At 53.4% G+C, this 27,167-nt stretch overlaps 2 protein-coding genes across 13 annotated transcripts; both read left to right on the top strand.

Annotated features, from left to right (window-relative positions):
• The first annotated feature begins 132 nt into the window (after positions 1-132).
• On the top strand, positions 133-19,957 carry rapgefl1 (Rap guanine nucleotide exchange factor (GEF)-like 1). 12 transcript variants are annotated; one of them, XM_061700094.1, is made up of 18 exons: positions 142-605; positions 1,429-1,646; positions 7,595-7,673; positions 7,778-7,988; positions 8,063-8,160; positions 8,250-8,362; positions 9,854-10,021; positions 10,094-10,191; positions 11,362-11,484; positions 11,554-11,732; positions 11,880-11,970; positions 13,654-13,704; positions 13,810-13,897; positions 13,968-14,032; positions 14,131-14,185; positions 14,265-14,385; positions 17,985-18,210; positions 18,976-19,086. In XM_061700094.1, the coding sequence occupies exons 1-18, from the start codon at positions 379-381 to the stop codon at positions 19,000-19,002; spliced, it is 2,238 nt and encodes a 745-aa protein (XP_061556078.1). In that variant the 5' UTR covers positions 142-378; the 3' UTR covers positions 19,003-19,086. The 12 variants fall into 12 exon arrangements, 9 of the variants coding, with proteins under 9 accessions (XP_061556077.1, XP_061556085.1, XP_061556078.1 ...); XM_061700095.1 differs by lacking the exon at positions 17,985-18,210 and adding an exon at positions 19,693-19,957 and having other exon boundaries at positions 145-605; positions 18,973-19,094; XR_009770059.1 differs by lacking the exon at positions 17,985-18,210 and adding an exon at positions 15,624-16,324 and having other exon boundaries at positions 146-605; positions 18,976-19,025.
• Positions 19,958-24,351: 4,394 nt separating this feature from the next.
• LOC133414630 (keratin, type I cytoskeletal 13-like) lies at positions 24,352-27,007 on the top strand. The gene is made up of 8 exons (XM_061700130.1): positions 24,352-24,779; positions 25,028-25,110; positions 25,206-25,362; positions 25,568-25,729; positions 25,817-25,942; positions 26,477-26,551; positions 26,612-26,760; positions 26,832-27,007. The coding sequence occupies exons 1-8, from the start codon at positions 24,396-24,398 to the stop codon at positions 26,953-26,955; spliced, it is 1,260 nt and encodes a 419-aa protein (XP_061556114.1). The 5' UTR covers positions 24,352-24,395; the 3' UTR covers positions 26,956-27,007.
• Positions 27,008-27,167: the final 160 nt, after the last annotated feature.

Genomic DNA, 27,167 nt, shown 5'->3' with positions numbered 1-27,167 from the left:
TGTACCAAGGGGGAATCAATTTGTTTCAGCCGTCTACGTTTGGTCGCCGTGCGGCTGACGTCAAACGCCTGCAGTGACGCGGCACGTTCGGGCTGCAACGTGACGTGACGTTCCTTCCTGCGGCAGGCAGCGGGGGCGGGGCTACCGCCGAGCCAAGAAAGTGCACTTGTCACTGGGAGGGGGGCATGGGGCGGAGGCGGAGGCGGAGGCTGACGGAGGCTGCGGCATCCGACCGACAACAAGCGTCGAGCGAGCGAGACGGGCGCCTGTGATGTAGACCTGCTGCCTGCCTGCCTGCCTGCCTGCCTGCCCCCCGTCCCGTCCCGTCCTGCCCTTCTTACCCCCCCCCCCCCTCCACCCCTCCGCCCCCCATGCACCATGCCGGCGGGGATGAAGCCGCTCGAGAAGTTCCTCAAGAAGCAGACGAGCGCGCTCAGCCGAGCCGGAGGAGGAGGACCGGGAGGACCGGGGGGAGGACCGGGAGCAGCGGACAAGGCCGGCGGGGGGAGCGCGGCGGCGTCGCGGCGGAGGGCCAGCCTGTCCCGCGTCGTCCCCTTCTTCAGGGAGCCCTCCCCGGAGGGGGGGCAGGCCCGCGACGTCTTCAGGTAAGGGCGGGGCGGCGTCGTTACGCAACGCACGGAGCACAATGACGTCACGAGCATCCTTTCGCAGGCGCCTGAAAAACGACGACACCTCATCACGTTCATACATATTGATTTGAACATGAAATTGATGCGGATTTATGAAATTGACGCACTCAGACCATGGCGGGAAATGCGTCCGTCGGTCCCTTGCAAGCTGCAATGTCAATGGAAGCTCTTGTTTGTATTATGTTAAGAGTTCACGTTGTTTATGAAATTCTGGCAAAAGCTGGCTCGATTCGAACTCCAGATGTGGTGACGTCATCTTCAAGAAGGGGAATCCAAATTTGAATCGGATGCAACCGATGTTCAAATCGAGTCGATTTCAAGGGCATCTTTGTTTGTTTTGTTTTGTTTTGTTTTTCAGTCAAGGAGCAATTGTGATTTCAGCTCCTGATGTCACACACTAGGCCCCGCCTCTTAAGGACACGCATCCAAAACAAATACGACAGTACATATTCGTCCTTATTCTAAAGGTGCAAGATTTTTCATTTGTTTTTGGATTATGGCTTTTCAGTTTATTTCAATGGGAAATGTAGTTTCGATATGCGAGTCATACGGCGTCGGGGAGTAACTCGTTCCACGTAACGAGGGGATGTCATGTGATTCCAAAATGTATGTCATTGGAATCCATTAGATTACTGGGAGAAAATGTGTGATTCAATGAGTTGCTTTTGGACATTTCCATGATTCCAATCTGAGTTACATTTGAAAAATATGGCTTCCGACGCTTGCGATTGGCTCGCTCTGCTCACGCGGTCTCAAACGCGACACATGTTTCCCACAGCCCCGACAGCGAGGACGCCCCCCCCTGGCCGCCGGCCGCCGCGTCGCTCAACGGCTCGGCCTGCGGCGAGGCGCGCAGTCCGTCCTTGTCCAGCGACGAGCAGAGTTCCGACGCCAGCTCGGCGGCGGAGAGCGCCGGCGTTCACGCCGACACGCCGGAAAACCTGATGCTCGCCGTGCTGGACAGCGTGGCGGGAAAACGCTACGTCAACTGCGCAGGTGACAAAGATGGCCGCCGCCTTCGAGTGCCGCTCGGGCACGTCTGTCACGTGGCGAGAGCACGTCTCCGATATTCATTCGTTCATTCGGGTCGCGGGCGTCCCGGCGCCTCTCCCGGCTATCTTCGGGCGAGGGGCGGGACACGCCCTGAACCGATCGGAAGAAGAAACAAACAAACATTCGCCCTCACATTCACAATTTAGGGTCGTCGACGAACCGAGCATGCTTGTTTTTGGGATTGGGAGCAAAGCGGAGTGCCCGGGGAGAACATGCAAAGTCCACACGGGCGGGGCCGGGATTCGAACCCCGGCCTTCGGAACCGTGAGTCAGATGTGCTAACCGGTCGTCCGCTGTGCCGCCAGCATGTCCAAAAAAAAAAAATTTGGGAATTCCCCTCCCGACCGTACTTCAAACTTCCAAAGACACTTTTTAAAGTCCACTGGACCCTAACCGGCCTATTCGGCATGAAGGAATTCGCCTATTTGCAGAGTTTGGGGGGAACCTGCGCCCGTCGAGCAAAAGTATCGAAGCAGACAAAACTTTATTCAACGGGAGCACAAGACCAGCGATTCTGTGCGGTTGGCGAAAGTATCACTGCCGAAGTTCAGTTGTGTTGAACTTTTTACGACAATTATTGCATTTCATACTTTTTTTTTTTTCCTCTCTTGAAGCGCAGTGTTAATGTTCCAACTCTGCCTAATGCTACCGTGGCTGAGAATGAGACTAAATGTACGTTTTAGGAATCAAATCTGATGAACACTTGGGCCTACTACACTACTACATTTGAGCGTTGTCGTGATGGCGCCGCGAGAATTCTTTCAGTGTCAAAAGTTTGAGAACAAACACAAAGGAAGGAAATAAATCTACCACGACAAAAGTGTTGGCGGCAAAACCAAGCCCAGAATAAAAAAAGGAACAAATGGAAAGTCGATCGATGGAGCGACAAATTGAAAACAAAACCAAGCAAAAAGACAAAAGCGCAACTGCGCAAATAAGTAAAGACCACGGCCGTCCGCGGGGGGGCGGAGGACGCCGTCTGAAGTTTCCAAAGGCGGGAAATCAGAAAACAGCAAAACCAAAAGACTTGCCTACGAAGGAACCCGAATAGCGACGGCACAAGAAGACCACGAGAACGCGGCGAGCGTCCGTCTCCCGCTTAAAAGCCAACGAAAGTGAAAAAGTCCAAAAACAAAAACCAAACAGGATCACGCGATGGTGACAGTTGTTTGTGGGAACCTCGCTTTAGTTGCATTTTTTTTACATTTCGGACGGAGCCCATTGGCCAATCCCCCGAGTGTTCGTCTTTTTCCCCAAAAATACGTTTCGTGGGAAAGACAAGCAGCAGAAACTGTTTGTGGACTTTTGCTATCCCCACCGGGAGGCGCAAAGAGCAGCGGTCGTATGACGCCGCTTTGAAGAAACGCTGAGACGCTCGTTTGTCACGGGGTTACGCTCTAGGAAACTCGCAATCAAAGAAATCTGCCAACTAACAGACAATTACGTCTTATATTATATCCACCTATCAGTTACACAATGGCATTATACAGTACGACACTTCAGGCCGTTTCCCGCGTGCGCCATTTGCAAATATCGTCGGCATTGCGGCAACCCAGAATTCATCGCGGCGACGATTTTAACTTCAGGACTGTAGTTGTCGAAACTCAAGCTCACCGTTGCTCTTTACTTGCGTGCGCCCCTGCGGCCGTTGTTAGGAGCTATCCGTTGCACCTCGCTCGCTATTTGTGAATGCGTTCGATCAAACTCGGACTGCGGCTCGTGTTTTAAACGCTAGCTTTCCCGTCACGTCGTAGGGCACCCTCAAGCAATTTGCTGACTCAACAAATTTAAGAGTCGACGTGACTCGGTAAGGTTTCGTGACTATTTCGAACGAGCCGCGAGTCATTGTCGCCGCATTCAAATCGCTTAGCCGACCGAGCTAACCGTATCAGAGACGTGCGGCCGAGTAACCGCTCAACACCGACCAAGTCAAAAAAAAATCACGACGCACTGAATCCACGATAAGCGAACTGTGATATAGCAAGGTATTACACAATAGCGTTTATTTGCCATCTGGCATTCACAATTGTCCTTTTTGTGGATTTTTGGGGGTGAATCCATTATTTGCTGAAAAACTCAAGCTCAAAACGTGTGTTGAAACTGTCCGGTAATTGCTTGCGGATGCCGTGTGATGCAAGCGAAGGGCTACCTTTGTCGGAATGAAGCTCCTCGACTCACTCGATAACTGGCGGATTTTGGCTCTTTCGGGATCTGCCCCGAAGTCAACGAAAAACAAGTTCATCGAATATGTAAAAGATACTTCTACATTCTACAGGAATTCGATCTAATTGCGAGAAGAAGTCATCCCGGTCGCCCGAAAGCGAGTTGAGACGCGCTTACATAACCGCTGCCGTTAGGACACTGAAATGGCTTCGTGCGTGCTCGTACACGAATGTCGTACACACGCAAGGTTTAAGATGGCGTGTGTGCGTGTGCTCGTTTTCCAACAAGCCTACACGACTTCCTGCTGGCACCCGATTGGATGCCTAAAATGTGCACACAAACGCACCCGAATCATCGTCATTCAATCATTCGTCGGAGGAAAAAGATTCCGAGCATATTCGCGGAATCATCAAGTGAGTGTGATAAAACATCAACACGCACACACGCGGAGGGTGTTCGTGTCACTTCCTCTGCATCCTCTCACGGTCTCCATGGCAACCGTCTGCAGAGAGGCGGGCTCTGGCGGGCCACGCCCACTGCAGCACGTTCGGCTCCCCCGCGCGCATTTGACCTTTTGCATTATTTGATCTATTTTTATTCCATGCACGTCGTTTTGAAATGTTTTGGTGCGCGTGCGCGTGCGCGTGCGAGTGATCCTGCCCCGCAACGGAAGTGTCCTGACTGTAATTCCGATATTCATTTATTTGGGAAGGCAAAGTGACTAAAACGGAGATTTCCAAACGAATGAAGCCTCGCCGAGCCCGCGCTTCGGAAACCTTTTACCACTTGGAAGAAAAAATTCCCCAAAACGTCTCCACGTTCTACCATAATAAAAACATTTCAATTCAGTTACGCCTCCCAGTTCCGAGGACCGGGGTTCGATCCCCGGCCCCGCCCGTGTGGAGTTTGCGTGTCGTCCCCGTGCCCGCGTGGCTTTTCTCTCCCGCATCCCAAAAACGCGCGTTCATCGGAGACTCTCAATTGCCCGTAGGTGCGACTGCGAGCGCGGACGCTTGTCTGTTTGCGTGTGCCCTGCGACCTGCCCGACGATAGCCGGGATGGGCTCCGGCACGCCCGCGACCCGCGTGAGGAGAAGCGCGACAGAAAACGGACGCATGGATGGCATTGAAGCTACATAGTAGGCCTAAGTGTTCTTCAAAAAACAAAAGGTCACTGCAACATTAGGCACTGTTTGAACATTCAAACCGAGGGAAAGGAAATGACTTCAGGATTCGATACAAAAGAGACATTAAACATTATTGCAGTTAAATACAAAAAAAAAATGTTCAACAAGACATGACAACGGATTCTACTTTCAAGATACGACTTCGAGCGCCACCTTCAGATAGGAGCGCTCCACGGTGGCGGTGAACTCAATCGATTCAGTTTGACAAATCGTCAACAATTCTTCAAGCTGTTTCGCGCCGCTCCCAGCTGAAGTTTAGTCGGAAACGAAACAGAAACCAAAGAGCACGCCGCCCGTCAAATAACAACTTCCGCTTCGCTGAATGCGAACAAACAATGAAAAACGCAATTGACATGCTAATGGTTAGCATCGATAGCTGCAGTTTTGGACGCAACAAATATTTAAACACAAACACATGTAGACAGATCATATGTTGTTACATATTCATATTATGTTACATCATTATTTTACGATACGGGAAGTCCTGGATTTACGAACGAGTTCCGTTCCCACCCTGGCGACGTAACACGATTTCCCACGTAAGTCGGATTTCACCGTTAAAGTCGAAATTTACGGCCAAATACTTGCGTTACGGGTATCGTCCCGCGCGATCGTGACAGCGAGCTCAGCGTGTGCGTCGACGCGTGAGTGAGGCGGGACCGCGAAGGAGGAAGGCGTGCGCGCCGGTGCGAGTGCGAGTGCGGTGACGGCGACCGCGGGAGAGTAGCGATTAGCGGAGGGCGCGTCGACGTCGAACGTGCCGAGGAGCCGATGAAGCCGTTCGAGCGGCACACGGGCGCTTCGTGCCTTTATTGTGCGACGAGAGTTAACCCCTGCGTCTCCCCGCCACGGTCGGGCGACCGTCGGGGAAAGGTTAACGCTTTGGATGAAGAAACTCAAATATAAAAAAAGATGCTGTACTTACCATTACTGCTGAGGGTGTGAAAAAAGGAGGGCGGAAAAAAAAGGCAAAGATGCTCCCGCCGCACAAACACAGACACGCACGATGCACTAGCTAAGCGGGGAGCACGATGGTGTCGGGACAAAATGGCGGACGAGGCGCGGGCGTCGTAAAGTCGAAACGTCGTAGGTCGAGGACTTCCTGTACTGACCTCCTGACGGTAGCAGGAGAACAAATACTCTTCTTCTGCACAAGTGAAATATTAGCTATCGTCCCCGGCGTGCCCGGAACACCTCGCCCACGAGCCATCCTAATCGGATGCCCGAGCCACCTCATCTGGCTCCTCTCGATGCGGAGGAGCGGTAGCTCTACCCCGAACCCGAGCTTCTAATCCGTTCTCTAAGGGAGAGCCCGGACGCCCCGCGGAGGAAACTCCTTTTGGCCACTCGTATCTGGGATCTTATTCTTTCGTTCCGTGGGTGAGGGTAGGAACGTAGATCGACCGGTAAATCGAGAGCTCCGCGGGACTCCCCGAGGGACGCGGTCGAACGCCTTCTCCGAGTCCACAAAACACCTGTAGACTGGTCGCGCACCCTCGAGGACCCCGCCGAGGGCGTAGAGCCGGTCCGCTGTTCCGAGGCCGGGACGAAAACCGCACTGCCCCTCCTGAATCTGAGATTCGACTTCGCGACAGACCGCCCTCTCCGGCGCCACCGGGCGGCGATCGCTCGGCAGCTCCGCCCGTCTCTCCAACCGAGTGTCCGAGACGTGCGCCCGCAAGTCCGATGTCGCGAGCGCAAAGTCGACGGTCGAACTGCGACCCGGGGCGTCCCGGCGCCAAGTGCGCGTGCGGACACCCTTTTGCTCGAACGTGCTGTTCGTTAGGGACAATCCGTGACGAGCGCAGAAGTCCAAGGCAACAAGGTATACCCGCACCTGCTCGGCGCCTCTCACCGTGGGCAACTCCGGAGTGGAAGAGAGTCCGACCCCTTTCGAGAGGACCGGCACCGGAGCCCGAGCCGTGTGCGGCGGCGAGCCTGACTACAACTGGTCGGAAGCTCTCGACCTCGCGCACCGGCTCGGGCTCCTTCCCCGCCCGAGAGGTGACGTTCCACGCCCCGAGAGCCGGCTCCCGTAGCCGCGGATCGGATCGCCGAGGTCCCCGCGCCGCGCCCGACTCCTATGGCCCCTCCCGCGGGGGGCGAGCCCACGGGAAGGGGGACCGTGGGTCCTTATCCTTTCGGGCGCCTTCGTTCCCCGCATCCAGGCCTCGCTCCGGAGGGGGGCCCCGGTGACCCGCGTCTGGGCAAGGGAAAAGGTCTTCCAGTATTTTTAAACATCATCGGGGTCTTCGGAGCCGTGCTTTGTCTGGTCCCTCGCCGAGGGCCTGTTTGCCACGGGTGACCCGTAAAGCGCCAGACCGCTCGGGTCGAAGGATCATCGGGACGCGCAGACCCCTCGGCGACGATAAGGTGACGGCTCAAATCGGGGGAGGGAGGAAAGATGAATTCATTCGAATTGCATCTCAAGGCACCGTTGTATTCGTTGACTGCAATTGTCTTTAGGCTCCGCCCACATTTGGATTCCATTTCTATTTTGTTGAATTTTTTCCCAATCTGATCCTTTTGTTTGTGCGTGTAGAAACATTGCTGGATGACTTCATGTTGACTCATCCCATCTTCCTGACGGCCGACACCTTCCAGCGAGTTCTCCTGCAGCGGTATCGTCCGTGTGCACGCGCACGCACGCAATCCAACACGGAACGTGACACGTCTGAACGCTCCCTGAGGAATTTTGTTTTGTCTTCCTTGACGTCACGCTCAGGTTCCGTCTGCTTGCGGGGGACGGGCCGGGCGAGGCGGAGGAGGGGCCGGGCGGGGAGGGGGAGGAGCCGGGAGAGGGAAGGCGGGGCCGGCCGCACGCGGAGCTGGTGCGGGACGGCGTCCGCGGGAAGCGCGCCGTGCTCAGCGTGGCCTTTCGCTACCTGGAGACGTACCGGGAACTGCTGCAGGAGGAGGGAGACAAATTCCCCAAGGTGACAACACGCAACCACGACAACACAATAATCAACACAACAACGCTAAAAAGCAAACCTGTGCGTGCACGCAGGAGTTGTACGTGTGCGCGCTTCGGGAGCTGAGTCGACATCCCGGCCTGGTCGACGACGTCGTCAAACTGGAACGCTGGACCCAAATGTTACACTGCCCGTACGCGCGCACACACACGCAGGCACGCGCACACACGACGATGAGAGTGTGACAGAGGTGCGTGTGTGTGTGTGTGTGTGTGTTGTCAGTGTCGACGAGGAGAAGGAGAGCCGCAGGAAGCAGGTGCGACCGCTCTTCCGCCATTTCCGGCGTATCGACGCCTGCCTGCAGCCCAGGGAGGCGTTCAGGGGCTCCGACGAGAGTACGACGTTCCCAAGCTCACGCTCGTCAGCGGTGGGCGGCGCATTCGCTAGCTTTGGCCAACTCACATCTCTCTCGCCGACGCAATTATACCGACCGGCAATACGCGACAAAAGGCAACAGAACGATATCATAATATTCATCTCATAAACATTAAAACGAATCTCATTAGGGACGGCGGTTATTAAACGTACGTTGGGGCCTCGAGATATGAGTTTGATTTGTTCCGTGACCACGATCATAACTCAAAATCCTCTTACCCCATTGAAATGAATTTGATGAATTTTGAATGGCACTGCTGACTTATCGTGTTCATTTTGGGGGCACTTCCGGTTCACTTCCTGTTCATTTGGGGGCACTTCCGGTTCACTCCCTGTTCATTTGGGGCCCCTTCCGGTTCACTTCCCGTTCATTTGGGGCCACTTCCGGTTCACTTCCCGTTCATTTGGGGGCACTTCCGGTTCACTTCCCGTTCATTTGGGGGCACTTCCGGTTCACTTCCTGTTCATTTGGGGGCACTTCCGGTTCACTCCCTGTTCATTTGGGGCCCCTTCCGGTTCACTTCCCGTTCATTTGGGGCCACTTCCGGTTCACTTCCCGTTCATTTGGGGGCACTTCCGGTTCACTTCCTGTTCATTTGGGGGCACTTCCGGTTCACTCCCTGTTCATTTGGGGCCCCTTCCGGTTCACTTCCCATTCATTTGGGGCCACTTCCGGTTCACTTCCCGTTCATTTGGGGCCACTTCCGGTTCACTTCCCGTTCATTTGGGGCCACTTCCGGTTCACTTCCTGTTCTTTTTGGCGCACTTCCTTTTCAAATTGAGGCATTTCTAATGTTGAGGCACTTCCAGTTCCCTTTCTGTTCATTTACGTCTGTGATTGTTATATTATCTTCTATTGTAGTTGTCGTTACGCCGCTGTTGGTGTTCTACAAAATGGTTGATAAAACTGACTACTGATGATAAATATTAGCATGTCAATGGCATTTTCCCTTTATGTTAACAGTAAGCTAGCGGGAGACCAACCCCGAAAACACTTATTGGCAGTAAAATCCCGCTTATTCCAGAATTTCTTTTTTTGTTTTTTTTTAATCCATGCAAGTATAATAGGCGTCAATTATTAGCGGATCTTCACTAGTCGCGGTCGGGCCGGGGCCTTCGCGGGGGTCCGCTGTACACTTGGGCCAGCACTCCTCCTTGTGAAGGCGTAGGGCAGATTAGACTGACATGACAACACCGAGAGGCTCAAATCTGATTGGACAAAAATAAATGTGACATCCCCATTCACGAGCTGGAAACTGAGAGAAAGGCTACGAATTGAAGAGAATAGACTGTTGGGGGGCAAAAAAAGAAGAAGAAATTGACTGGAGTAAATTCAGGTTGTAAATGTAGGTCCGTGTTTCTGACAGGGTTTAGGCCTCCCACCACTGACGCTCCAAATGCAGCGCGCGAACGCGCCCGCTAAGCTAACGGCCGCCGTGCGCGTCTGTCAGTTTTCTGCAGGGTGTACACGCCCGACCACTCGTACGTGACCATCCGCAGCCGGCTGTCGTGCCGCGTGGGCGACATCCTGGCGCTGGTGCGGGAGAAGCTGCAGTACAGCGACGAGCGGCCGCTGGCGCCCGGGAAGCTCCTCCTGGTCGCCGTCACGTCCGCCGGAGGTCAGTGACGTCGACGCGCCGCCGCCGCCGCCGCCGCCGTGTGCTCACGCGTGTGCTCTGGCGTGCGCGCAGAGAAGGCGGCGTTCCGGCCCAGCGACGAGGCCGTCTTCACCACGCTGGGCGTCAACACGCACCTCTTCACCTGCCAACCCGACGAGCTCGACTCCCTGGTCGGTACCCGCGTGCGCCGCTCACCGTCAGCTCGCCTTCAAATGCAAGTTGGATTTGTTCCGTCAATCTGAAATCAGCTTTCCCGTTCAAACGAAGGGCAAAGAAATGAATCCCTACCAGCCCCCATACGAACAATCTCTGCGACGCGGGAACAACCGCTACGGTCCCGGCAAAGGCCGGCACGACAACCGTGAGCAAACATATTGAGGATTTTCCAATTCCGGCTCGAAACGTTCTCGCTGAACACGCTCCGTCGATACATTAGTAAACGTGAAAAGAAAGTCATCGATTTTTTTCAAGATAAAATCCAAACGTCGTACAAAATGTCGTTTTCGTCGTTTCTCGGTAAACGAGTAGCGACTTCTCTGCTCGTCTGCGCTTCACGTCCGAGCGGAACGCAACTGACGCCAGCCGTGGTAGTTTTCCGCCTCGGTAGCAAATCCCTTTGGCCAATCGGAGACACGCCAACGCTCGTACTGTCGCGGCTCAAGTAAGACACAGCCAGACGAGGGGACAGTTGGGATTTTTTTTTTTTTACCGACACGCGGCATTTCTACCTTGTCGGCAGCCTTTCTCGTAGGCCGCCTCCGTTCACGGGCGATGAAGACAATGCGAGGAAGTTCACCGAGTAGACGTTTTTGTGGCACGAGGTTAAGCTGACCTGGCTCTGTCAAAATCTCTCTCTCTGTCTGTTGGTTCACATTAGGTCCTTCTCGCATATACGCATGGATGTATTCCCCCTTTTGGGGTCGGTGACCCTGATTTGTAACAGTAGGCTGACGTCACCTTGAATTTATCGAAGTGGCGCTCTCGTAAACGCGAGACGGCACGGCGAGCGTCGCCTCCGCTTGCCGCAACTCTTCGTAAGCACGTTTTGCGGATCCTTCTTCTACGGGAAAAAGGCGCCGGGCTCAGCGACTGCTGGGGGGGAGGGGTCGACTGACGACTCGCCCGAAAAAGAAACGCAAACAGCTCAGACCGCGGTTTTGAAATTGTGACTTTTTAAAACTTTGAAACCGGGAACCGGGCCACGCCTAAGACGATCACTTCGGAATCTACGACCGCGAACCGTGCCGTGTTTGCGGCGTTGCCCCCCGCAGGCCGGGAGGGTCGGTGACACATTTGGAAGACGGTTAGTACGCTCGCGATGTCACTTCCTGTCCCGTCAGCTCCCTCTTCCCGAGGAGATCCACTGGACGCCCGGAGACAGCAAACTTCACGACATGTCGGCCGAGGAAGTGGCCAACCAGCTGGTGGCCTTCGACTGGGAGCTCTTCGGCTGCGTGCACGAGGTCGGCGCAAACCGGCCGGCATTTCGCGCCGTTTAGGGTCGGCCTTACCTTGTGGCGCCCCCCCCGCAGGTGGAGTTTGTGTGTTACGTGTTCCACGGCGAGCGGTCCCGCTGGCGCCCCCTCAACCTGGAGCTGGTACTGCAGCGCTGCAGCGAGGTGCAGCACTGGGTCGCCACGGAGACGTTGCAGTGCCACTCGCTGCCCAAACGGGTTCAGCTGCTCAGAAAGTTCATCAAGATCGCGGCGCTGTGAGGAAAAAAAACGAAAACAATCGCCACCGACCGCGTCTGTCCGTCAGCTGTCGTTCAATCGATCTGTCTGCGTGTCTAACCCTAACGCTTCCTAATAGCGCAGGCTACAGACGAGATTTATACGTAGACGTGCGTGTGTTTCAGCTGCAAGCGACAGCAGGACCTTCTGTCCTTCCTGGCTGTGCTCCTGGGCTTGGACAACCCGGCACTCGGCAGACTGAGGCTCACCTGGGAGGTAACGCGGCGCTACCACACACGCGCGCGCACGCAATAACCGTATTATTGATGAGGCGTCTCCGTTATTTGGCACTTTCGCAAGGTTCGGGACGCAGCCAACCGAGAGTCCGGTCAACGAGGTGAGGTCGGAGGTGTCGGCTCGAGCCGAAAACAACTTTCCGTGTTAATTGTGCCTCACGCGCGAAAGAAGCTCCCAGAAGACCTCCGATTCGGAATCGCCGGACGGGGTCGCGCGTCAGGCCGCAGCGACTGATTTGTCGAGAATTGGCGACGAGACAATTCCCCCAAAATCAAAGCCTGTCAAAGTGCTGATTCCGGTCGGGCCGGCGACTTCGACCCGAGTGCAATGCAGCGGGAATTTGGAAAATCCCAAAATTTGAGTAAAACAGTCGAACTTGATTATTTCTCAACCTGCTGTTTTGTCCGCTCGCCGATCGGCCGACAAATTTCAGTTGAAAATATCCGCCAATGAGCCGACGGCGGACGCAATTTGGAAGGGTTCCCCGAGCGGGCGCGTCAAAATGAGGGTGACATTTCTCGCCCTAAAAAAGTTTTTTTGGGCGGCAGAGCACGCCATGTATGGCGGGCGTCGCTTCTTTTTCACTGACTTTATTTGTTTTCTTGAGGAGTGCTCCTTCCTCGCAAAATGCCCGTCCCAAATTGGCTTTTCGCGGTGTCGGTACGGAGGCAAAACGTGGACCCGAACGCAAGGAGGCACGGAGGAGTGCAGGATGTACTCCCCCAAAAAAAGAACCAAAAGGCAAACAAGGCAAATGGAAGCAAACCCTACATTAACATCAAGATTCCAAAGTGGGGAAACAAAACACTCAGCGATGCGAACAAGAAGAAACGGACGTGAAGAAACGTGACGACGACGACGACGACCTGAAAGGAACAAAGTGACAAAACAACGAGGCACGCCTCCCTCGCTCGAAGGGGCGGAGCCAACGAGAACAAAAACCGAACGAGTACGCGACGGGGAAAGCGTGACATAACATGGAACAAAAACGAAACCGAATCCGAACACAAAGGCCACGGCAATACCACAAAGATGGCGGCCGGTTGTCACGTCGCTACTCCCCCTCGGAGTGGCCGTCCCGGAAAGACAGCTGCCGAAGCACGGCGCGGAATACTCGACGAGGGAAAACGACTGCTGTACGTTAGTAGAACAACAAACGAGAGTGGGTGACGTTGAAGGACAGCGCGGAGGAAGCCAAACAAAAGCGCCGGGATGCTTGACAGGGCAACTCTTTTGTGGACACGTGAAACCAAAGTCCAACAAAAACAGGCGCAGCACACCACCATCAAAACCTGTGAAGTAAGGATGAGGGGGCATCAGGGTTTGGGAATGCTTTTCCTACTCAGGGCCTGGACGCGTTACTATCAACGACGGGAAAATGAATTTCCAAATGTCTCGACAACTTTTGCAGCGCCACCTGAGCGCGTCCGTCTGCCGACCGGAGCTTAACGGAGAACGAGTGGCGAACGGGACAACGCGCGGTTGAGATGCCGTCGCGTGGATTCAAAGCAGACACCCCGACAAAATCGCCGATTGACTCGGCCAATACGAGGCTTCGCATACTTTTTCTTGCGACTCGATGGATGAACGTAAACATTTCGGTGTTTTTGTGGAAGACGTTTTTGCGGGATAAGTTAACAAACATCTTGTTTCGTGTGCCAGGGTCTTCCAGGGAAATTCCGGAAACAGTTTCAACAGTTTGAGAGCATCGCTGTGAGTTTTTCTTTTGTTTTGTTACGAACTAACACACCCTTCATGTTTTTATTCAATCATCCCTTTTGGATATTTTGACCTTTTGATGTTTTTCATCCACATTAGGATCCTTCTCGAAACCACAAGTCGTACAGAGACCTGATCACCGGTCTCACGCCGCCACTCATCCCCTTCACGCCGCTGCTGCTCAAAGGCACGCGCGCGCACGCACGCACGCACACACGCACGTCAATTCAAAATAACGACGTGATGTTTGTCTGCAGATTTGACTTTTCTTCACGAAAGTTGCAAAACTTTTCATGGTCAACTCGTCAACTTTGACAAGATGGTAACAAAATACAATCAATCGTGATGATTTTCGTGAACAATCGACGTGACCTTTCGTGAGAATCAACGCTAAGAATTTTCGGATGTTCTTTTCCGCAGCACAAAGTGGCCGACATGGTGCGAAGCATCCGCAGATACCGCAGTGGACAGCTGGGTAACGCGCGCGCACGCACGCACGCACGCACGCAGGCGCGCGCGCGCGAAGCTAACGGTGTGGTTCTCCCTCCTGGTAGTCGTGGATACGGAGACGTCGCCGTCCCATCTGCAGACCAAAGCGTACGTGAGGCAGCTGCACGTCATCGACAACCAGAACCTGCTCTTTGACCTTTCCTGCAAACTGGAACCCCGAGACGGGTAACGCCCCGCACCGCCCAAAACAAAACCGACAAACACGTTGCGAAGACCGGCCCCGCCTCCTCCTCCTCCTCATCTTCATCGCCCAAATCTTCCTCTTCAGCTAATCAGGACGAGCTTGGCAGCCATCTTGTCTCCTTCCTGTTCACAGGCGAGACTTCTTTTTTGGACTCCGCCCACAAACGGCTAAAACCACTCCTCCCTTGCTTTCCTCACCTCCTTACTTCACTTCCTCATCTCGCTTCTTTTCACTGCCTTTCCTTACCTTCTTTCCTCACTTTTTTCATTTCCTTTCCTCACTTCTTTTCTTCGCTTCCCTTTGCTTTCCTCGATTTTCTTCACTTGCTTTCGTGATTTCCTTCCCTCTGTTCTTTTCGTGACTTCCTTCCCTTATGTCCTTCCCTCACGTCCTTTTATTTCCCCGCTTCTCCCGCGGGACGTGAACGGAAACCTCTCCCGAGGAAAACCGTCGCTGTGACGACCCTCGGGGCTCCGAGGTTTTGTTGACTTCTTCTTCGCTCGTCTTGCGATGACTTCTCGTCATGATTACGATTCGTATTGCTGTTATTATTATGATTATAATTACGATTGTTGTTTTTTCAGTTGTTGCGCTCGAGAATATTTTGGACGGACAAAACCCGGTTTATCTCCTGACATATTTTACACAGCAAGTCTCTGGGGCGCTAGCAGCTAGCACGCCAGCCAGCGCGGCGTCAGCTAACTGCTCGTCACGTCAATGGAGCCGCTAAGCTAATGCTAGCTGGGGCAGGAAGTAATGCAGATAGAACCTCCACTAGCTTCCTCTGCTAAGGACGCCGACGGCGACGGTGACGGCTAATGCTAATGCCTCCGCCACCGGTCGCTGGCTCAGCATATTCGCGTCGGAACCAGATTTTCAGTCCCAAACCGAGGTCGAAGCTGGACTTGTACTTAGAAGGGCGCAGCGGCTCCGACTTCCCAGGCCGGCCGAGCCGAAGCGAGTCGCCCTCGCGGGGGTGTCGAACTCCTTTGAGTTCGGGGGCCACGGTCGCCCCGGTCCGATCTCGAGCGGGCCGGACCGGGAATGATCCGGGGCCGAATAAGCTATTAAAAATGGACTGGAATTGTTTTGGTGCCATTGTTTTGTACTGTTGCAAATGTTGTAAACGATACGAGCGAGCTGACATTTCTTAACAAAAACGATTGCAATTTTAACAGCGTTATGACTCCGTTTTTTCATTTCCATGTGCACCTTACAGATCCGAGTGGATCTGTATGTAGCGTTTACAAAACAACTTGTTAAGACATCACTTTCCACACCCATCTCGAAATCTTGACAACCTCAAGCGCCTCGTTGGAACTTCTCCGAGGGAGTGCAAGGTTATCCGCCCACCTTGTAGTTTTGCAACATTCAGTGTCTTCAACTATTTCTACAGGAGGAATTCATTTTTACAGAAGTGTCGTGCAAAGCTGGCACAGCATTTGATAGGAAGTGGGCTTACTTAGCTCATGAAACACGCAATCTTTCGCGATCCCATCGATATCGATCCCGAATAAGCGCCGATTTCAGAAGGTCATCGAAGTGGTAAGTGGTCATTTATGTGCTCATCGGTGCGACCTCCAGTGGCCAAAATTAGCAACAGAAGTTGATTCCGGCGAATGTGTTCTCAACCCCCCCGTGGGCTGCTAATGGCCCGAGGGCCGTACGTTTGACACCCCTGCTTTTTTCACTCAGTGTGTAAATAGCCACGGTGTAAATAGAGCAAATCTGTTTGACCTAAAAGTGTCCGACTTGTTTTTGTTTTGTCATTTTGACTTTGTGTCAATTGGACGCACCGGGGAGCTACCTCGCTCATCAGCGCCCCGCTCGACCGCGTCGTCGTCGTCGTCGTCGAGACCGTAACGAGCCCGCTAGCCGGCCCGCTGGCGAAGGACGTCCCGACGCCTCGGCGGAAATTGAGTGAAGTGGCTTCCGTTTGCAAATCGGATATTTTTCAAACTGGATTCTTTGTAATGTGATTTTTCTGCACTTCAAATGTTTTCTTGTTTTTCCGCGGCCGCTCAAATGAAAAGAATGACGTGACGCCACACCGTTGTGCGACCGCTCTTTTCGTTCGCACGGTGGAAAAGTTGCATCTTTTATATCATCGTCGTACTATTGACCGGCGACCAGTGAAGTCTTTCACCCAAAAGTCGCGAATATTCAGGGAACACTTTGTGTGTGTCTGCGTGTACAGTATATTATATATTCATTCAGTCATCTTCCGTTCCGGAGCCCATCCCAGCTATCTTGGGGCGAGAGGCGGGGTACACCCTGAACCGGTCGCCAGCCCATCGCAGGGCACGTAGAAACAAAGAACCTTTCGCATTCACATTCACACCGACGGGCAATTCAGAGTCTCCAGTTTTTGGGATGCGGGAGGAAAGCGGAGCGCCCGGAGAAAAGCCACGCTGGCACGGGGGGAACATGCGAACTCCACACAGGCGTAGACAGTGCATACACAAACACACGTCTTTTTTTGCCATATACATATATATGTATACGTGCGTGTGCGTGCGTGTGCGTAAGATTACCTCCAGAGAAGAGCAATGACTGATCCAGGAAGCCACACAGGAACTCAGGACAAGTTCTACAGAAGTGCAGGCCTCCCTCGCCTCAGTTAAGGTCATGACACAACAATAAGGAAGAGACTGGGCAAAAAGGGCATCCATGGCAGAGTTGCAAGGCGAAAACCACTGCCGAGCAAAAACAATATCCAGGCTAGTCTTACTGTTGCAAAAAAAAAAGACTTTTGGGAGAATATAATATGGACTGACAAGATGAAAGTTGAGCTTTTTAGAAGGTGTGTGTCTCGTTACATCTGGCGTAAACGTAGCACAGTATTTGAGAAAAAGAACACCATAGCCGCAGTCAAACACGGTGGGGTCGGGCTGCTTTGCTCCTTCAGGACCTGGACAACTTGCTGGGATTGATGGAACCGCAAATTCTGCTCTTGAACAGAAAATCCCGAAGGAGAACGTTCGGCCATCGGTTTGCGACCTCAACCTGAAGCGCGCTTGGGTGCTGCAGCGGGATCGCGATCCAAAACACACCAGCAAGTCCACTTCGGAATGGCTTCAAAAACTAAACGAAGCTTTAGGAGCGGCCTCGTCAGAGACCGGACTCGAATCCGATTGAAATGCAGTGGCGTGACCTCAACAAGGTCGTTTTGGGCTCGAAGACCCTCCCTTTTGGCTGAATTCAAACGATTGCGCAAGGAAGAGCGTGCCAAGAGATCTCCGCAGGGATGTGAACGAGTCATTCCCAGTTCTAGAAAACGCTAGATTTCAGTTGTTGCCAACCAGTTCTTAGGGTTAGGGGGCCGTTACGTTTTCACACAGGGCCGGGTTTTTTTCCCTAATAAATGAAATCGTTTGAAAACAGCATTTTAAGTTCAGGAGTTACATTTGTTCGATGATCTGAAATATCAAAGTGGGGAAAGTACGCAAATTTGAGAAGGGGGTCAGTATGTACACTGTATATATTTATCAAGAGAAAGAACAATTCTGACGAGGTTTGAAATGAGAAGCTAAAAATAGTCGAAATAGGTCAAAGGGCATGCGTGTGTGTTTCTCGTTAGGCTCGGAGATTATTTTTATCGTCGGCGTCACCCGATCGCGCTAATTAAGCTTCGCCGGACGTTTCCACGGCTACGATCGAGAAGAGTCGGCGCCGCTTCCCGTCATCGCCGGAGCTCGGGCTCACTGGCTCCGCCCCCCGCTGCCTTTAAAAGTTTTTCCCGCACGCCGCTCGTCCTCGCTGAGCTCTCGACCGCCGCCGGCCGCAAACCGACGACCTCCCCCGAGGTAACGAACGCCGCGTGCTTGTTGTTGTTGTTCTTTTCCTTGCTTTGGTTTTCAAGGTCAGAGGTTGACACGATGAAAAAGCAAAAGTGGAATCAAACGGCTGATGTGTCACATGACGTTTTTTCATCCTCCTCGCTAACAGCGCACTGAGTGCTAACTTTGTGTTTTTGCATGTTTGTGATCGACGGCTGTCATTTGCACTTCGTATCTGCGTTGTAAGGTCAGGCAGGGGGCGGGGCCGCCGTCCGAGCACGTCAGCGGTCACTCGCTCCCCGTCGCGTGATCCGCCGGCAGCTGAAGCTAAAGTTAGCATCAAGGGGGCGACGGGCGGGGCTCAAATGAAATCTAGGGAGAACTTTTCCTTCGTGAAAAACGCAACACGAAGTGCTTTCCCGATAAAAACAGACGAGAACCAAGCGAACCTTCCCGCGCGCCGCACACACGCACGGAGGCCCGAAACCGAAGCCGGCACCGAGGATCCGGGGGAGGGAAGATCGAGGAGGCGCTGCGGTTCGGCTGAAAAAGTTCAAAAGTCAAAAGGAAATACGATGCAAAAAGGCAGACAAAAAGAGAAATCGGTGACAAGCTCAACCGAGGAGGCGAGTCTTGAGCCTTCTTTCAAAAAAGGCTCGACGATGTTCACAACCTTCTCTGCGCTTCTGATGCCCCGAACTGTGAAGACCGCATGATGATGATGATGATGATGATGATGATGATGACTTTGTGTGTGTGCGTGCGCGCGCCCGCGCGTGTGTGTGTCAGCAGACACGGAGCGAACGTTTATCGCAGTGAAGCCGGACGGCGTCCAGCGAGGTTTGTGCGGCGACATCATCAAGCGCTTCGAGCGGAGAGGCTTCAGGCTGGTGGCCGCCAAGTTGATGCAGGTAAGCTCGCGCGGCGCCGGATGTCGTCCCGCCGTCATTCGGACGCGCTCGTTGCGTTCCCGGCGTCGTGAAGACGCACTACGCCGACCCGAAGGCCGCGCCGTTCTACGCCGGACTCTGCGAGTACATGGCGCCCGGACCCGTCCTCGCCGTGGTAGCCAAAATTCGCGAGCGAGCGCTCGGCACGCTGGGAAACGACACCGTGACGATGACGACGACGATGATGCCGATGTCGTACGCAGGTGTGGGAGGGGCGGCGCGTCGTCAAGCTGGCGCGGACGATGCTGGGAGAAACCGACCCGGCCGAGTCCAAACCCGGAAGCGTCCGAGGAGACCTGTGCGTCGACATCGGCGGGTCGGCGCTCAGCTATTGACCTCGCCCGGCGCTCGTGCTAACGATATCGCTCACCATCTGGATTGCTGACTAACATACGAGCTAATCGCACCGCGAATGAACGTGCGCGCGTGGGGCTGCGTCATTAGCATCCGTGCTAACAACACGGCTAACGACTTGTCATCCGGATCGCTAAAGAGCAATCGCGCGGCCTGCCGATTAGCATCCGTACTAATGTGTTTTGGGTTTTTTTTTTACTTTCAGGAACGTGATCCACGGCAGCGACACGGTGGAAAACGCCAAGCGGGAGATCGATTTGTGGTTCACGGCTGACGAGATGCTCGACCACTGGCCCTACGAGTGAAACGCCAATAACGTCACGACCGTGAAAAGCAGCCTCCAATAAAGCCTCACGTGATTGCGACAAACTGTAACTCTCAATCTGTCTGCGCGTATGTACCAGCAGGGGGCGCCACTCTTTGGCTAACACTCACTGGTTAAATGACACGCACGCCACTTCCCGATTGGCAGCCGTCCAACAACACGCGATATTTACGCTTTAACACTTGTATGCACACAAACATACAAACACACACTTACATGGGCACACGTATGCACACGCATGCGTATGTTCACACACATACACAAGTGAACACACATACATACCGTACATACACACGCACACACACGTACACGAACACTTATATGGGCACATGTCCACGCATCCATACACAAAAACATACGCACAAACTCACACACGCGCAAACACATTCATGTACACTTACACACACGTATACAAAAAAACTTTATGTGCTCACCTAAACTCATGCACACACACACACACACACACATGGGCACATATTTAAACACACACGAACATGCACACAATACACACGCGACGACACACGCACACCAGGCAAGCGGGTTGTCACACAATGCTAATTGAGCTCGTTGCGACATCCCCGCAACACACGCACAAACCGCAAACACGCGTAGGGGCGTGTATCTTAAAATGACTGAAGCAAGTGTGCGTGCGTGCGTGCAGTGTCGCCATGACAACGGCACACCTTCATCATCACGAATTCTTCAAAACAAGTCGGACCGTGACTCGGGAGAGGGGCGGGGCCACCCTGGACGGATCGCCTGTCAATCACAGCGCGGACACGCCCACTCCCAAACACAAACCGTGGAAGAATCTAATATTTATGAATAAATTAGGGGTTGTTGCTCGTGACCACGACATTCTTGTAAAAGAGAAAAAAACCCAACGAGTCGTGAAAAATAGGTCATTTTTGAGACGACAGCAAAATGGGACATGACCAGAGAGAGCCAATCGCAAGCCTCGGCTTTAGAAGGAGGAACCATTCTAATAATAATAATAAAAATACGTTGGAAAAATCGCAACTTTTGCTGCTATTTTGGGAATGTAACTGAAATTGTAAGCGTGGAAAATTGCAAAAGCAACTGCAATTGAATGACACATTTTCACGGATCCCAGCTGCGATCATTTTGGAATGAAATGATGCATTCCGGTTGCTGTTCTCGTCCACTGCCTGCAAAGCAAAGCGCACACTCCGCTGCGCCTATCAAAGCGCACACTCCGCTGACCTATCGTGTCAAAAGAAAAAGTCTTTCGACTCGGCGCGTAACGATTCCTTTTAGCAACGGTTCGATTCATGTCACGAACGATTCGGGGGCTCGAAATCGACGTCGTATCACTTTAGCCACAAATTCACTCAGCGTGACTGTGAAATAAATACCTGGATCCTGGACAGTGGCGGGCGGTGAAATTTCCTAAATGCCTTTGGTTTGTGGTAAAGGTACCGTGTGAAACGAATTCCCAAGTATGAATGAAGTGACGATGTGGGCGGTTTGAATCAAGCGCACGTAAGACGTGGGTTTACCTGCTACTTCTGATGTTGTCCTTCGAATAGAAACAAATCCCACCGAGGCTGTCACGTACCGCCCCGCAGTTCCTTTATCGGAGGCCGGGGGGCGCCTCGCGTCCTCTCGCTCTCCGGCCCCTCCCCTCTCTGTTTTCGGCACCTGTCTCCGATCCGCCGCATCCCCGCCTGCGTCACAGCCCGCCCGTTCCTGGAAAGCGGTACCACGGCCCACTTGATTCTAGTAAGCTTCGTTCCCTTTTCTGACTCCTGTGTTTCCGACCCACGTCACTCCTGCCGCCAAGCCGGCCGCCTGCCCGCGCCACCGCCCCCGGGACCGCTTCCATTACCTTCCTAAATAGAACTGTTCGGCACCAATCTGTCCGCCTCCGCCTGCCCTTGGGTCCAGCTCCTCTCATGTCGCCGCGCTTGTCACTTGCGATGTCCGGCCGACGATCGCCGGTGTTGTGCCGCGACGTCCGCGATGCAATTTCGTAGCTTCGCCAACCTTTTGGGCGGCGCGCTGTCGTGAGCAAACCTTGCCTGAAATGTGTCACCGATGGATGTTCGGCCTCGCTTGCGACTTGCAACTCGTCTTCTCATGTGACTCAGTTCGACTCTGTTTTTTGTTTGGTTTTTTTGCACGCGTCATCTTCGATGCTTTTCGATGGCAGCAAAACCAAAATGCGTCCGTACTCGGGATTGAAGCTTCGCGGGACGTTCCGCTGGTTTTGCGCCCTCCTGCTGCGCATGCGTACCTCCCATGATGCCCTGCGCTCTTTGCAGGGCATCATGGGAGGTACGCATCCATATAAAGCCTGCCAAGCTTAAATCCAATGCGTTATTTGTATTGATACAGTCAATTAGAAAATGTTTTCAAGAAGAATCATCTTTTATTGTCATGAACACGCACACGAAACTTGTTCTCTGCATTTAAGCCATCACAGCGAGCACATACACACGCTAGCGGAGCATTTCGGGGTATCGGCGTCTCGCTCGAGGACGCCGCAGCCGCGAGTCCGGGGGACGTCGGCGGACGGTCCGGTGGGGGTCTCGAACCTAGGTCCCCCGCGGTGGCGGGCGATGATCTTATCCGTCGGGCCGCGGCTTAAAACAACATACGGCGATACATTTTCTAACTAGACGAAGACAGACTACAGGGTTAGCGAACGAATGAATCGTTACACCCCTAATGTTTATATGCACTTGATGTTTGGCGAGCAGGGAGGACGTGGGCGTGGCTTCCTTTTAGCTTCACAAAACTCAAAAATACAAAAAGACTTTTTCCTTCATTTGTGTCGATCGCGTTCATTTATTATTCATTCTTTTTTTTTCTGTCACTTTGATTGATTCGATGTTATGTAAGCCTTGCTTCATTTCTGCATTTGTTTTCCAGACCGACTGGTTGACCGGGAGGGGGGCGGGGCCAGGGTGCGTCAATCAACAGGACCCCTCGAGCTCAAACAACCGATGACATCGATTTGCACTCATTCGTAAATGGGGGGGGGGGGGAGACCCACACCCACCGCAAGAATTCTTCGTGTGTACGCGTGCGTGCAGTTCTTTGTGTGTCTGTTTGCGTACGTGTGCACGTGCGTATTCCTGTGCGTGTATATCCGCACACATGGAGTGTGTGTATTTGTGTGCGTGTATTAGTGTACGTGTGGAGGTCCACATGATGCGCGTGCACGGCTGAATGTGCGACTATGTGTTCGTGTGTCAGGAATGTAAAGTAGTGGACCGGTTGCCAGTCGATGTTCAGGGCACGTACTGATGGTTCCCAAGTTTGGCTCGGACAGAATACGAATCTGGTGCGTGGACTCAACGATCACCACTTCGTGCTTGTCTGCGGCGAGACAAAGCAGGCTGGACGGAGACGCTGGACATACAAAGTCAAGAGCTCACTTGAAGCTAAAGTGGCAGAAGCTCACGAGAGAAAAGTCCAAAAATCAAAGAGGCCTTGGGTGCGAACCTTGCGGGACGCCACACGGCAGCCATGAGGTGGAGCGCGAAGCTTCGTCAATCAGAAGATAACATTTCTGTCACCGAACTCGCAAATCAACCAGTCAGGAGATCGCCGCAAATCCGAGGGAGCCTCACAAAGACCAAGAGGCGGAAGAAAGATGGAGGATGTCAGAGTTCAAACGACTTCGATAATAGTTAGGAAATGTGGATAAGATCAAAGATGATTTTGCGTATATTCTTGTAAGAAGGAACAACACGTATCCAGGAAAAGGATTGGATAGTGCTCGTTCCAAGAATACTTCTCTGCGCATCTCTTTTATTTCGTACCTGGAGAAGACACGCCCCATCATCTTCAAAAAACGTGGACTACTTTCCTCTATCAGAATCAGAATCAGAATCAGAATCAGAATCCTCTTTATTTGCCAAGTATGTCCAAAACACACAAGGAATTTGTCTCCGGTCGTCGGAGCCGCTCCAGTACGACAACAGACGGACGGTCGATTGACAGAACACTTTGGGGACATAAAGACATTGACAAAAAAACAATTGTGCAAAAAGATGCAGAGTCCTCCAGCACTTAGAGCAGTTCGAACGACTATCCGACTCCGATTGTCTTCTCTGCTCTGTGGAAGATTGTCTCATCCGATTTGATCATCCTCTGATTTGATTTAAAAAAACAAATACACCCCAAACACAAACATATACCCAATAGTCAACTCCAATCGGTCATTAGCCAGCAAGAATAGAACTCAATATCCACAAATTAAAATACGATTGTGTACATTTTGCATCAGAGGTGAAGCAGAAAGAAGAACAAGAACTAAGAAAGAAGAATGTGGAAACAGTCCAAGAATGCTAAGAGCAGCTCAGGTTTTCTTGTGTTGTCGCAAAAAAGCGAAAATGGAGTGCGTCGAGTCAGACCTGCTGGTTTTCATTCCTGAGCTGAGCGAGATTCCCAACTCGAAGCGCGTGTCAAAGGTGACACCCCCCCCCCCCCCCCCCCCCCCCTCTCCGGCCCCCGCCGCACCCACATACCAGATTGGCAGAGAGACTCTTTAAAAGGCGGCGGTGCTCCGGATTGCGTCACTCTCCGCCGAGCCTCAGCCTCAGCACGCCACCATGACCTCCAGCTTCGTCTCACGCTCCTCCGCCAGGTCGGTCCGGACCGCTTCGGTCGTGGGCGGCGGCCGCGTCACGGCCGTGAGGGCCGGCAGCGTCTACGGCGGGGCGGGAGGTTCCGACGTGCGCGTCTCGTCGCCGGGCGTGGGCGGCGGCTTCTCCTCGATGGCCGCGCGCGGGACCGACGCGCTGATGGGCAACGAGAAGTTCACCATGCGGAACCTGAACGACCGACTGGCGACCTACCTGGACAAGGTGCGCTCCCTGGAGAAGGCCAACGCCGAGCTGGAGCTGAAGATCCATCAGTTCCTGGAGAGCCGAGTGGGCCCCGCCAGCAGAGACTGCACCGCCTACTTTGCCACCATCGCCAACCTCAACGCCAAGGTGACGACAAAATACTCACACTCTGTACTAAACTGGTTCAAAAAAAATTTCTGTTAAAAGTGCAAGTACTTATTCTGCTCCTTAAGTAAAAAAGTACAGATTCTGAAATGTACTAAAGTACTGAATTTCTCATGAATTGCAAGCCTCGCTCAATGCGGGCATTGCGAATGCCCGCATTGAGCGAAGTTTCTTTTCACCACTGACGTGCGGAAACAACATCTCGACTCAGCTCTTCTTTGTTTTTGCAGATCCAGGATGCCACCCGGACGAACGGAGCGGCCCACCTGAGCTTCGACAACGCCAGACTGGCGGCAGAAGACTTCAAAACCAAGTGAGTCCGCTTCTCGCCGCTCTTCACTGCGAGAAGACCCGTCGTCCCTCCGTCGTCCTTATCCGTCATCGTCGCAATCTGGCCCGCCGCCGCAGGTTCGACAACGAGCTGGCCATGCGCCTGTCGGTGGAGGCCGACATCGGAGGACTGCGGCGCGTCCTGGACGAGCTCACGCTGGCCAGATCCGACCTGGAGATGCAGATTGAAGGCCTGAAGGAGGAGCTCATCTTCCTCAAGAAGAACCACCAGGAGGTCGCCTGCCTGCATCTTCTGCACTGTTTCTAAGTCTTCTTCTGCACTTTCTGCTCCTTCAATGTTGTCTTCTTCTTCTTCTACGTCTTCTGCGCCGTCTTCATCTTCTGCTGTCGGAGCCGAGCTGTGTATTCATTAACATCAGAATAATTAGCTGAAAGCCCTTCCGCTCCCGTCCGGTGTGTGTGTGTGTGTGTGTGTGTAGGAGCTGGCAGCGTTGCGTGCTCATATGAGCGGTCAGGTGCACGTGGAGGTGGACGCGGCCCCTGGTCAGGACTTGTCAGCCATGATGGCCGAAATCAGAGAACATTACGAGGCAATCACGGCCAAGAGCCACAGAGACCTGGAGGCCTGGTTCAATGCCAAGGTCCACAACATTATTGCTAGCGTGCGTGTGCATCGCGTGTGTGCACGCCCACATCGCTTGCGTGTGTGTGTGTGTGTGTGTTTGCAGATGGAGGCTCTCGACAAAGAAGTGCTGACGCAGACGGTTAGCTTGCAGACGTCCAGGTCGGAGATCACTGACGTCAAACGCACACTGCAGGCGCTCCAGATAGAACTGCAGTCCACGTTGGGCATGGTAAAGCGCTACACGAACACGTGACTACACAACACAAACAGGACAGCGTTCTGACACACAACGTGTCGGCGTCCTTCAGCTCGACGTTTTCAGGTGGGGGCTCGACTTTTGAACTCTACTTACAATTGGCCCCATCAGGCACAGATAGCGGCAACATGAAAACGAAGTAGAAACTAGAACAATGTCAGTTTCAAGATCAGCGCAAATTCAGCGACGTGTGCAACTGACCTCGCTTGCCGAGGCCGCCGATGTAAGATTCGAGATCTCAGTTTTGTTTCTTCTTTCTGTAGCTAGCATCCAAAGATTGAAACGTGAACAACGGAAGGATGAACATGAATACGACTACATCGTGTAGATGAAAGCGAAGAACATTTACCGTCGGTCTGCTTTTTCAAAGTCTCAGACGCATCTTTGCGTAGTCGGATGCGGCATCGTTGAGACGATTCCCTGAGAGAACGTCATTAACAGAGATTGCGCGCTCATCGGAGACGTCAGCTTCTTTCTTGTGAGCGTTTGCGGCGTTTGTTTGCGCAGAAAGCGTCGCTGGAAGGAACGCTGTCCGAGACGCAGAGTCGCTACTCCGTGGTGCTGTCGAGCTTCCAGATGCAGGTGAGCGGCGAGCCGCGGGCGGGAAGCCAAGCGTGTGTAACGCGTCCTCCCGTCCCGTAGGTGTCCTCGCTGGAGGAGCGGCTGATTCAGCTGCGAGCCGACTCGGAGCGCCAGCGTCAGGAGTACCGGATGCTGCTGGACATCAAGACGCGTCTGGAGATGGAGATCGCCGAGTACCGCCGCCTGCTGGAGGGCGAGAGCGTCGGCAGGTGAGTCGCGTCGGCCCGCGCGCCCGCCGCCTGCCCGCCGCCCTCACGTCCGTCCTCCGGTCGGTCCGCAGTCTTTCCTCGACCTCGTCGTCCACGTCCTCTACCAAGCGAGTGGTGACGGTGGTGGAGAAGGTGGTAGACGGCAGGGCGGTCAGCTCATCCTCCAAGAGCTCCTCCTCCTTCACGTCTCGTTGACATCGTCAACAGTACGACGAAGGAACTCAACAATAAAGGCTCCAAATGATAACTCGTGTGTGCGTGTCTTGCGTCGAGTTGAGCTGTTGCCACTGTTACAAAAGTCTTTTGGTGCGCAGCAATAAAGTTCAACAGTTGCGAGAAAAGGTCAACCCTATCCACCATACGGCGAGTTGGCCATTTTGGAACGTGTGGTGAGTAAAAGTCCTCGC

The sequence above is a fragment of the Phycodurus eques genome, chromosome 16 (assembly GCF_024500275.1).
Source record: "Phycodurus eques isolate BA_2022a chromosome 16, UOR_Pequ_1.1, whole genome shotgun sequence".
NCBI lineage: Eukaryota > Metazoa > Chordata > Actinopteri > Syngnathiformes > Syngnathidae > Phycodurus > Phycodurus eques.
Note: the sequence above shows the minus strand (reverse complement) of the source record. Positions and strands in the feature narration are given on the sequence as shown.

Excerpts from the sequence above, each read along its gene's own strand:
- rapgefl1 (XM_061700093.1), top strand. The coding sequence starts at position 379 with ATGCCGGCGGGGATGAAGCCGCTCGAGAAGTTCCTCAAGAAGCAGACG. Across the intron at positions 606-1,428 it reads CAGGCCCGCGACGTCTTCAG|CCCCGACAGCGAGGACGCCC; the intron begins GTAAGGGCGGGG and ends TGTTTCCCACAG. Across the intron at positions 14,186-14,264 it reads ATACCGCAGTGGACAGCTGG|TCGTGGATACGGAGACGTCG; the intron begins GTAACGCGCGCG and ends CCCTCCTGGTAG.
- LOC133414630 (XM_061700130.1), top strand. The coding sequence starts at position 24,396 with ATGACCTCCAGCTTCGTCTCACGCTCCTCCGCCAGGTCGGTCCGGACC. Across the intron at positions 25,111-25,205 it reads GCAGAAGACTTCAAAACCAA|GTTCGACAACGAGCTGGCCA; the intron begins GTGAGTCCGCTT and ends CCGCCGCCGCAG. Across the intron at positions 26,552-26,611 it reads TGTCGAGCTTCCAGATGCAG|GTGTCCTCGCTGGAGGAGCG; the intron begins GTGAGCGGCGAG and ends CCCGTCCCGTAG.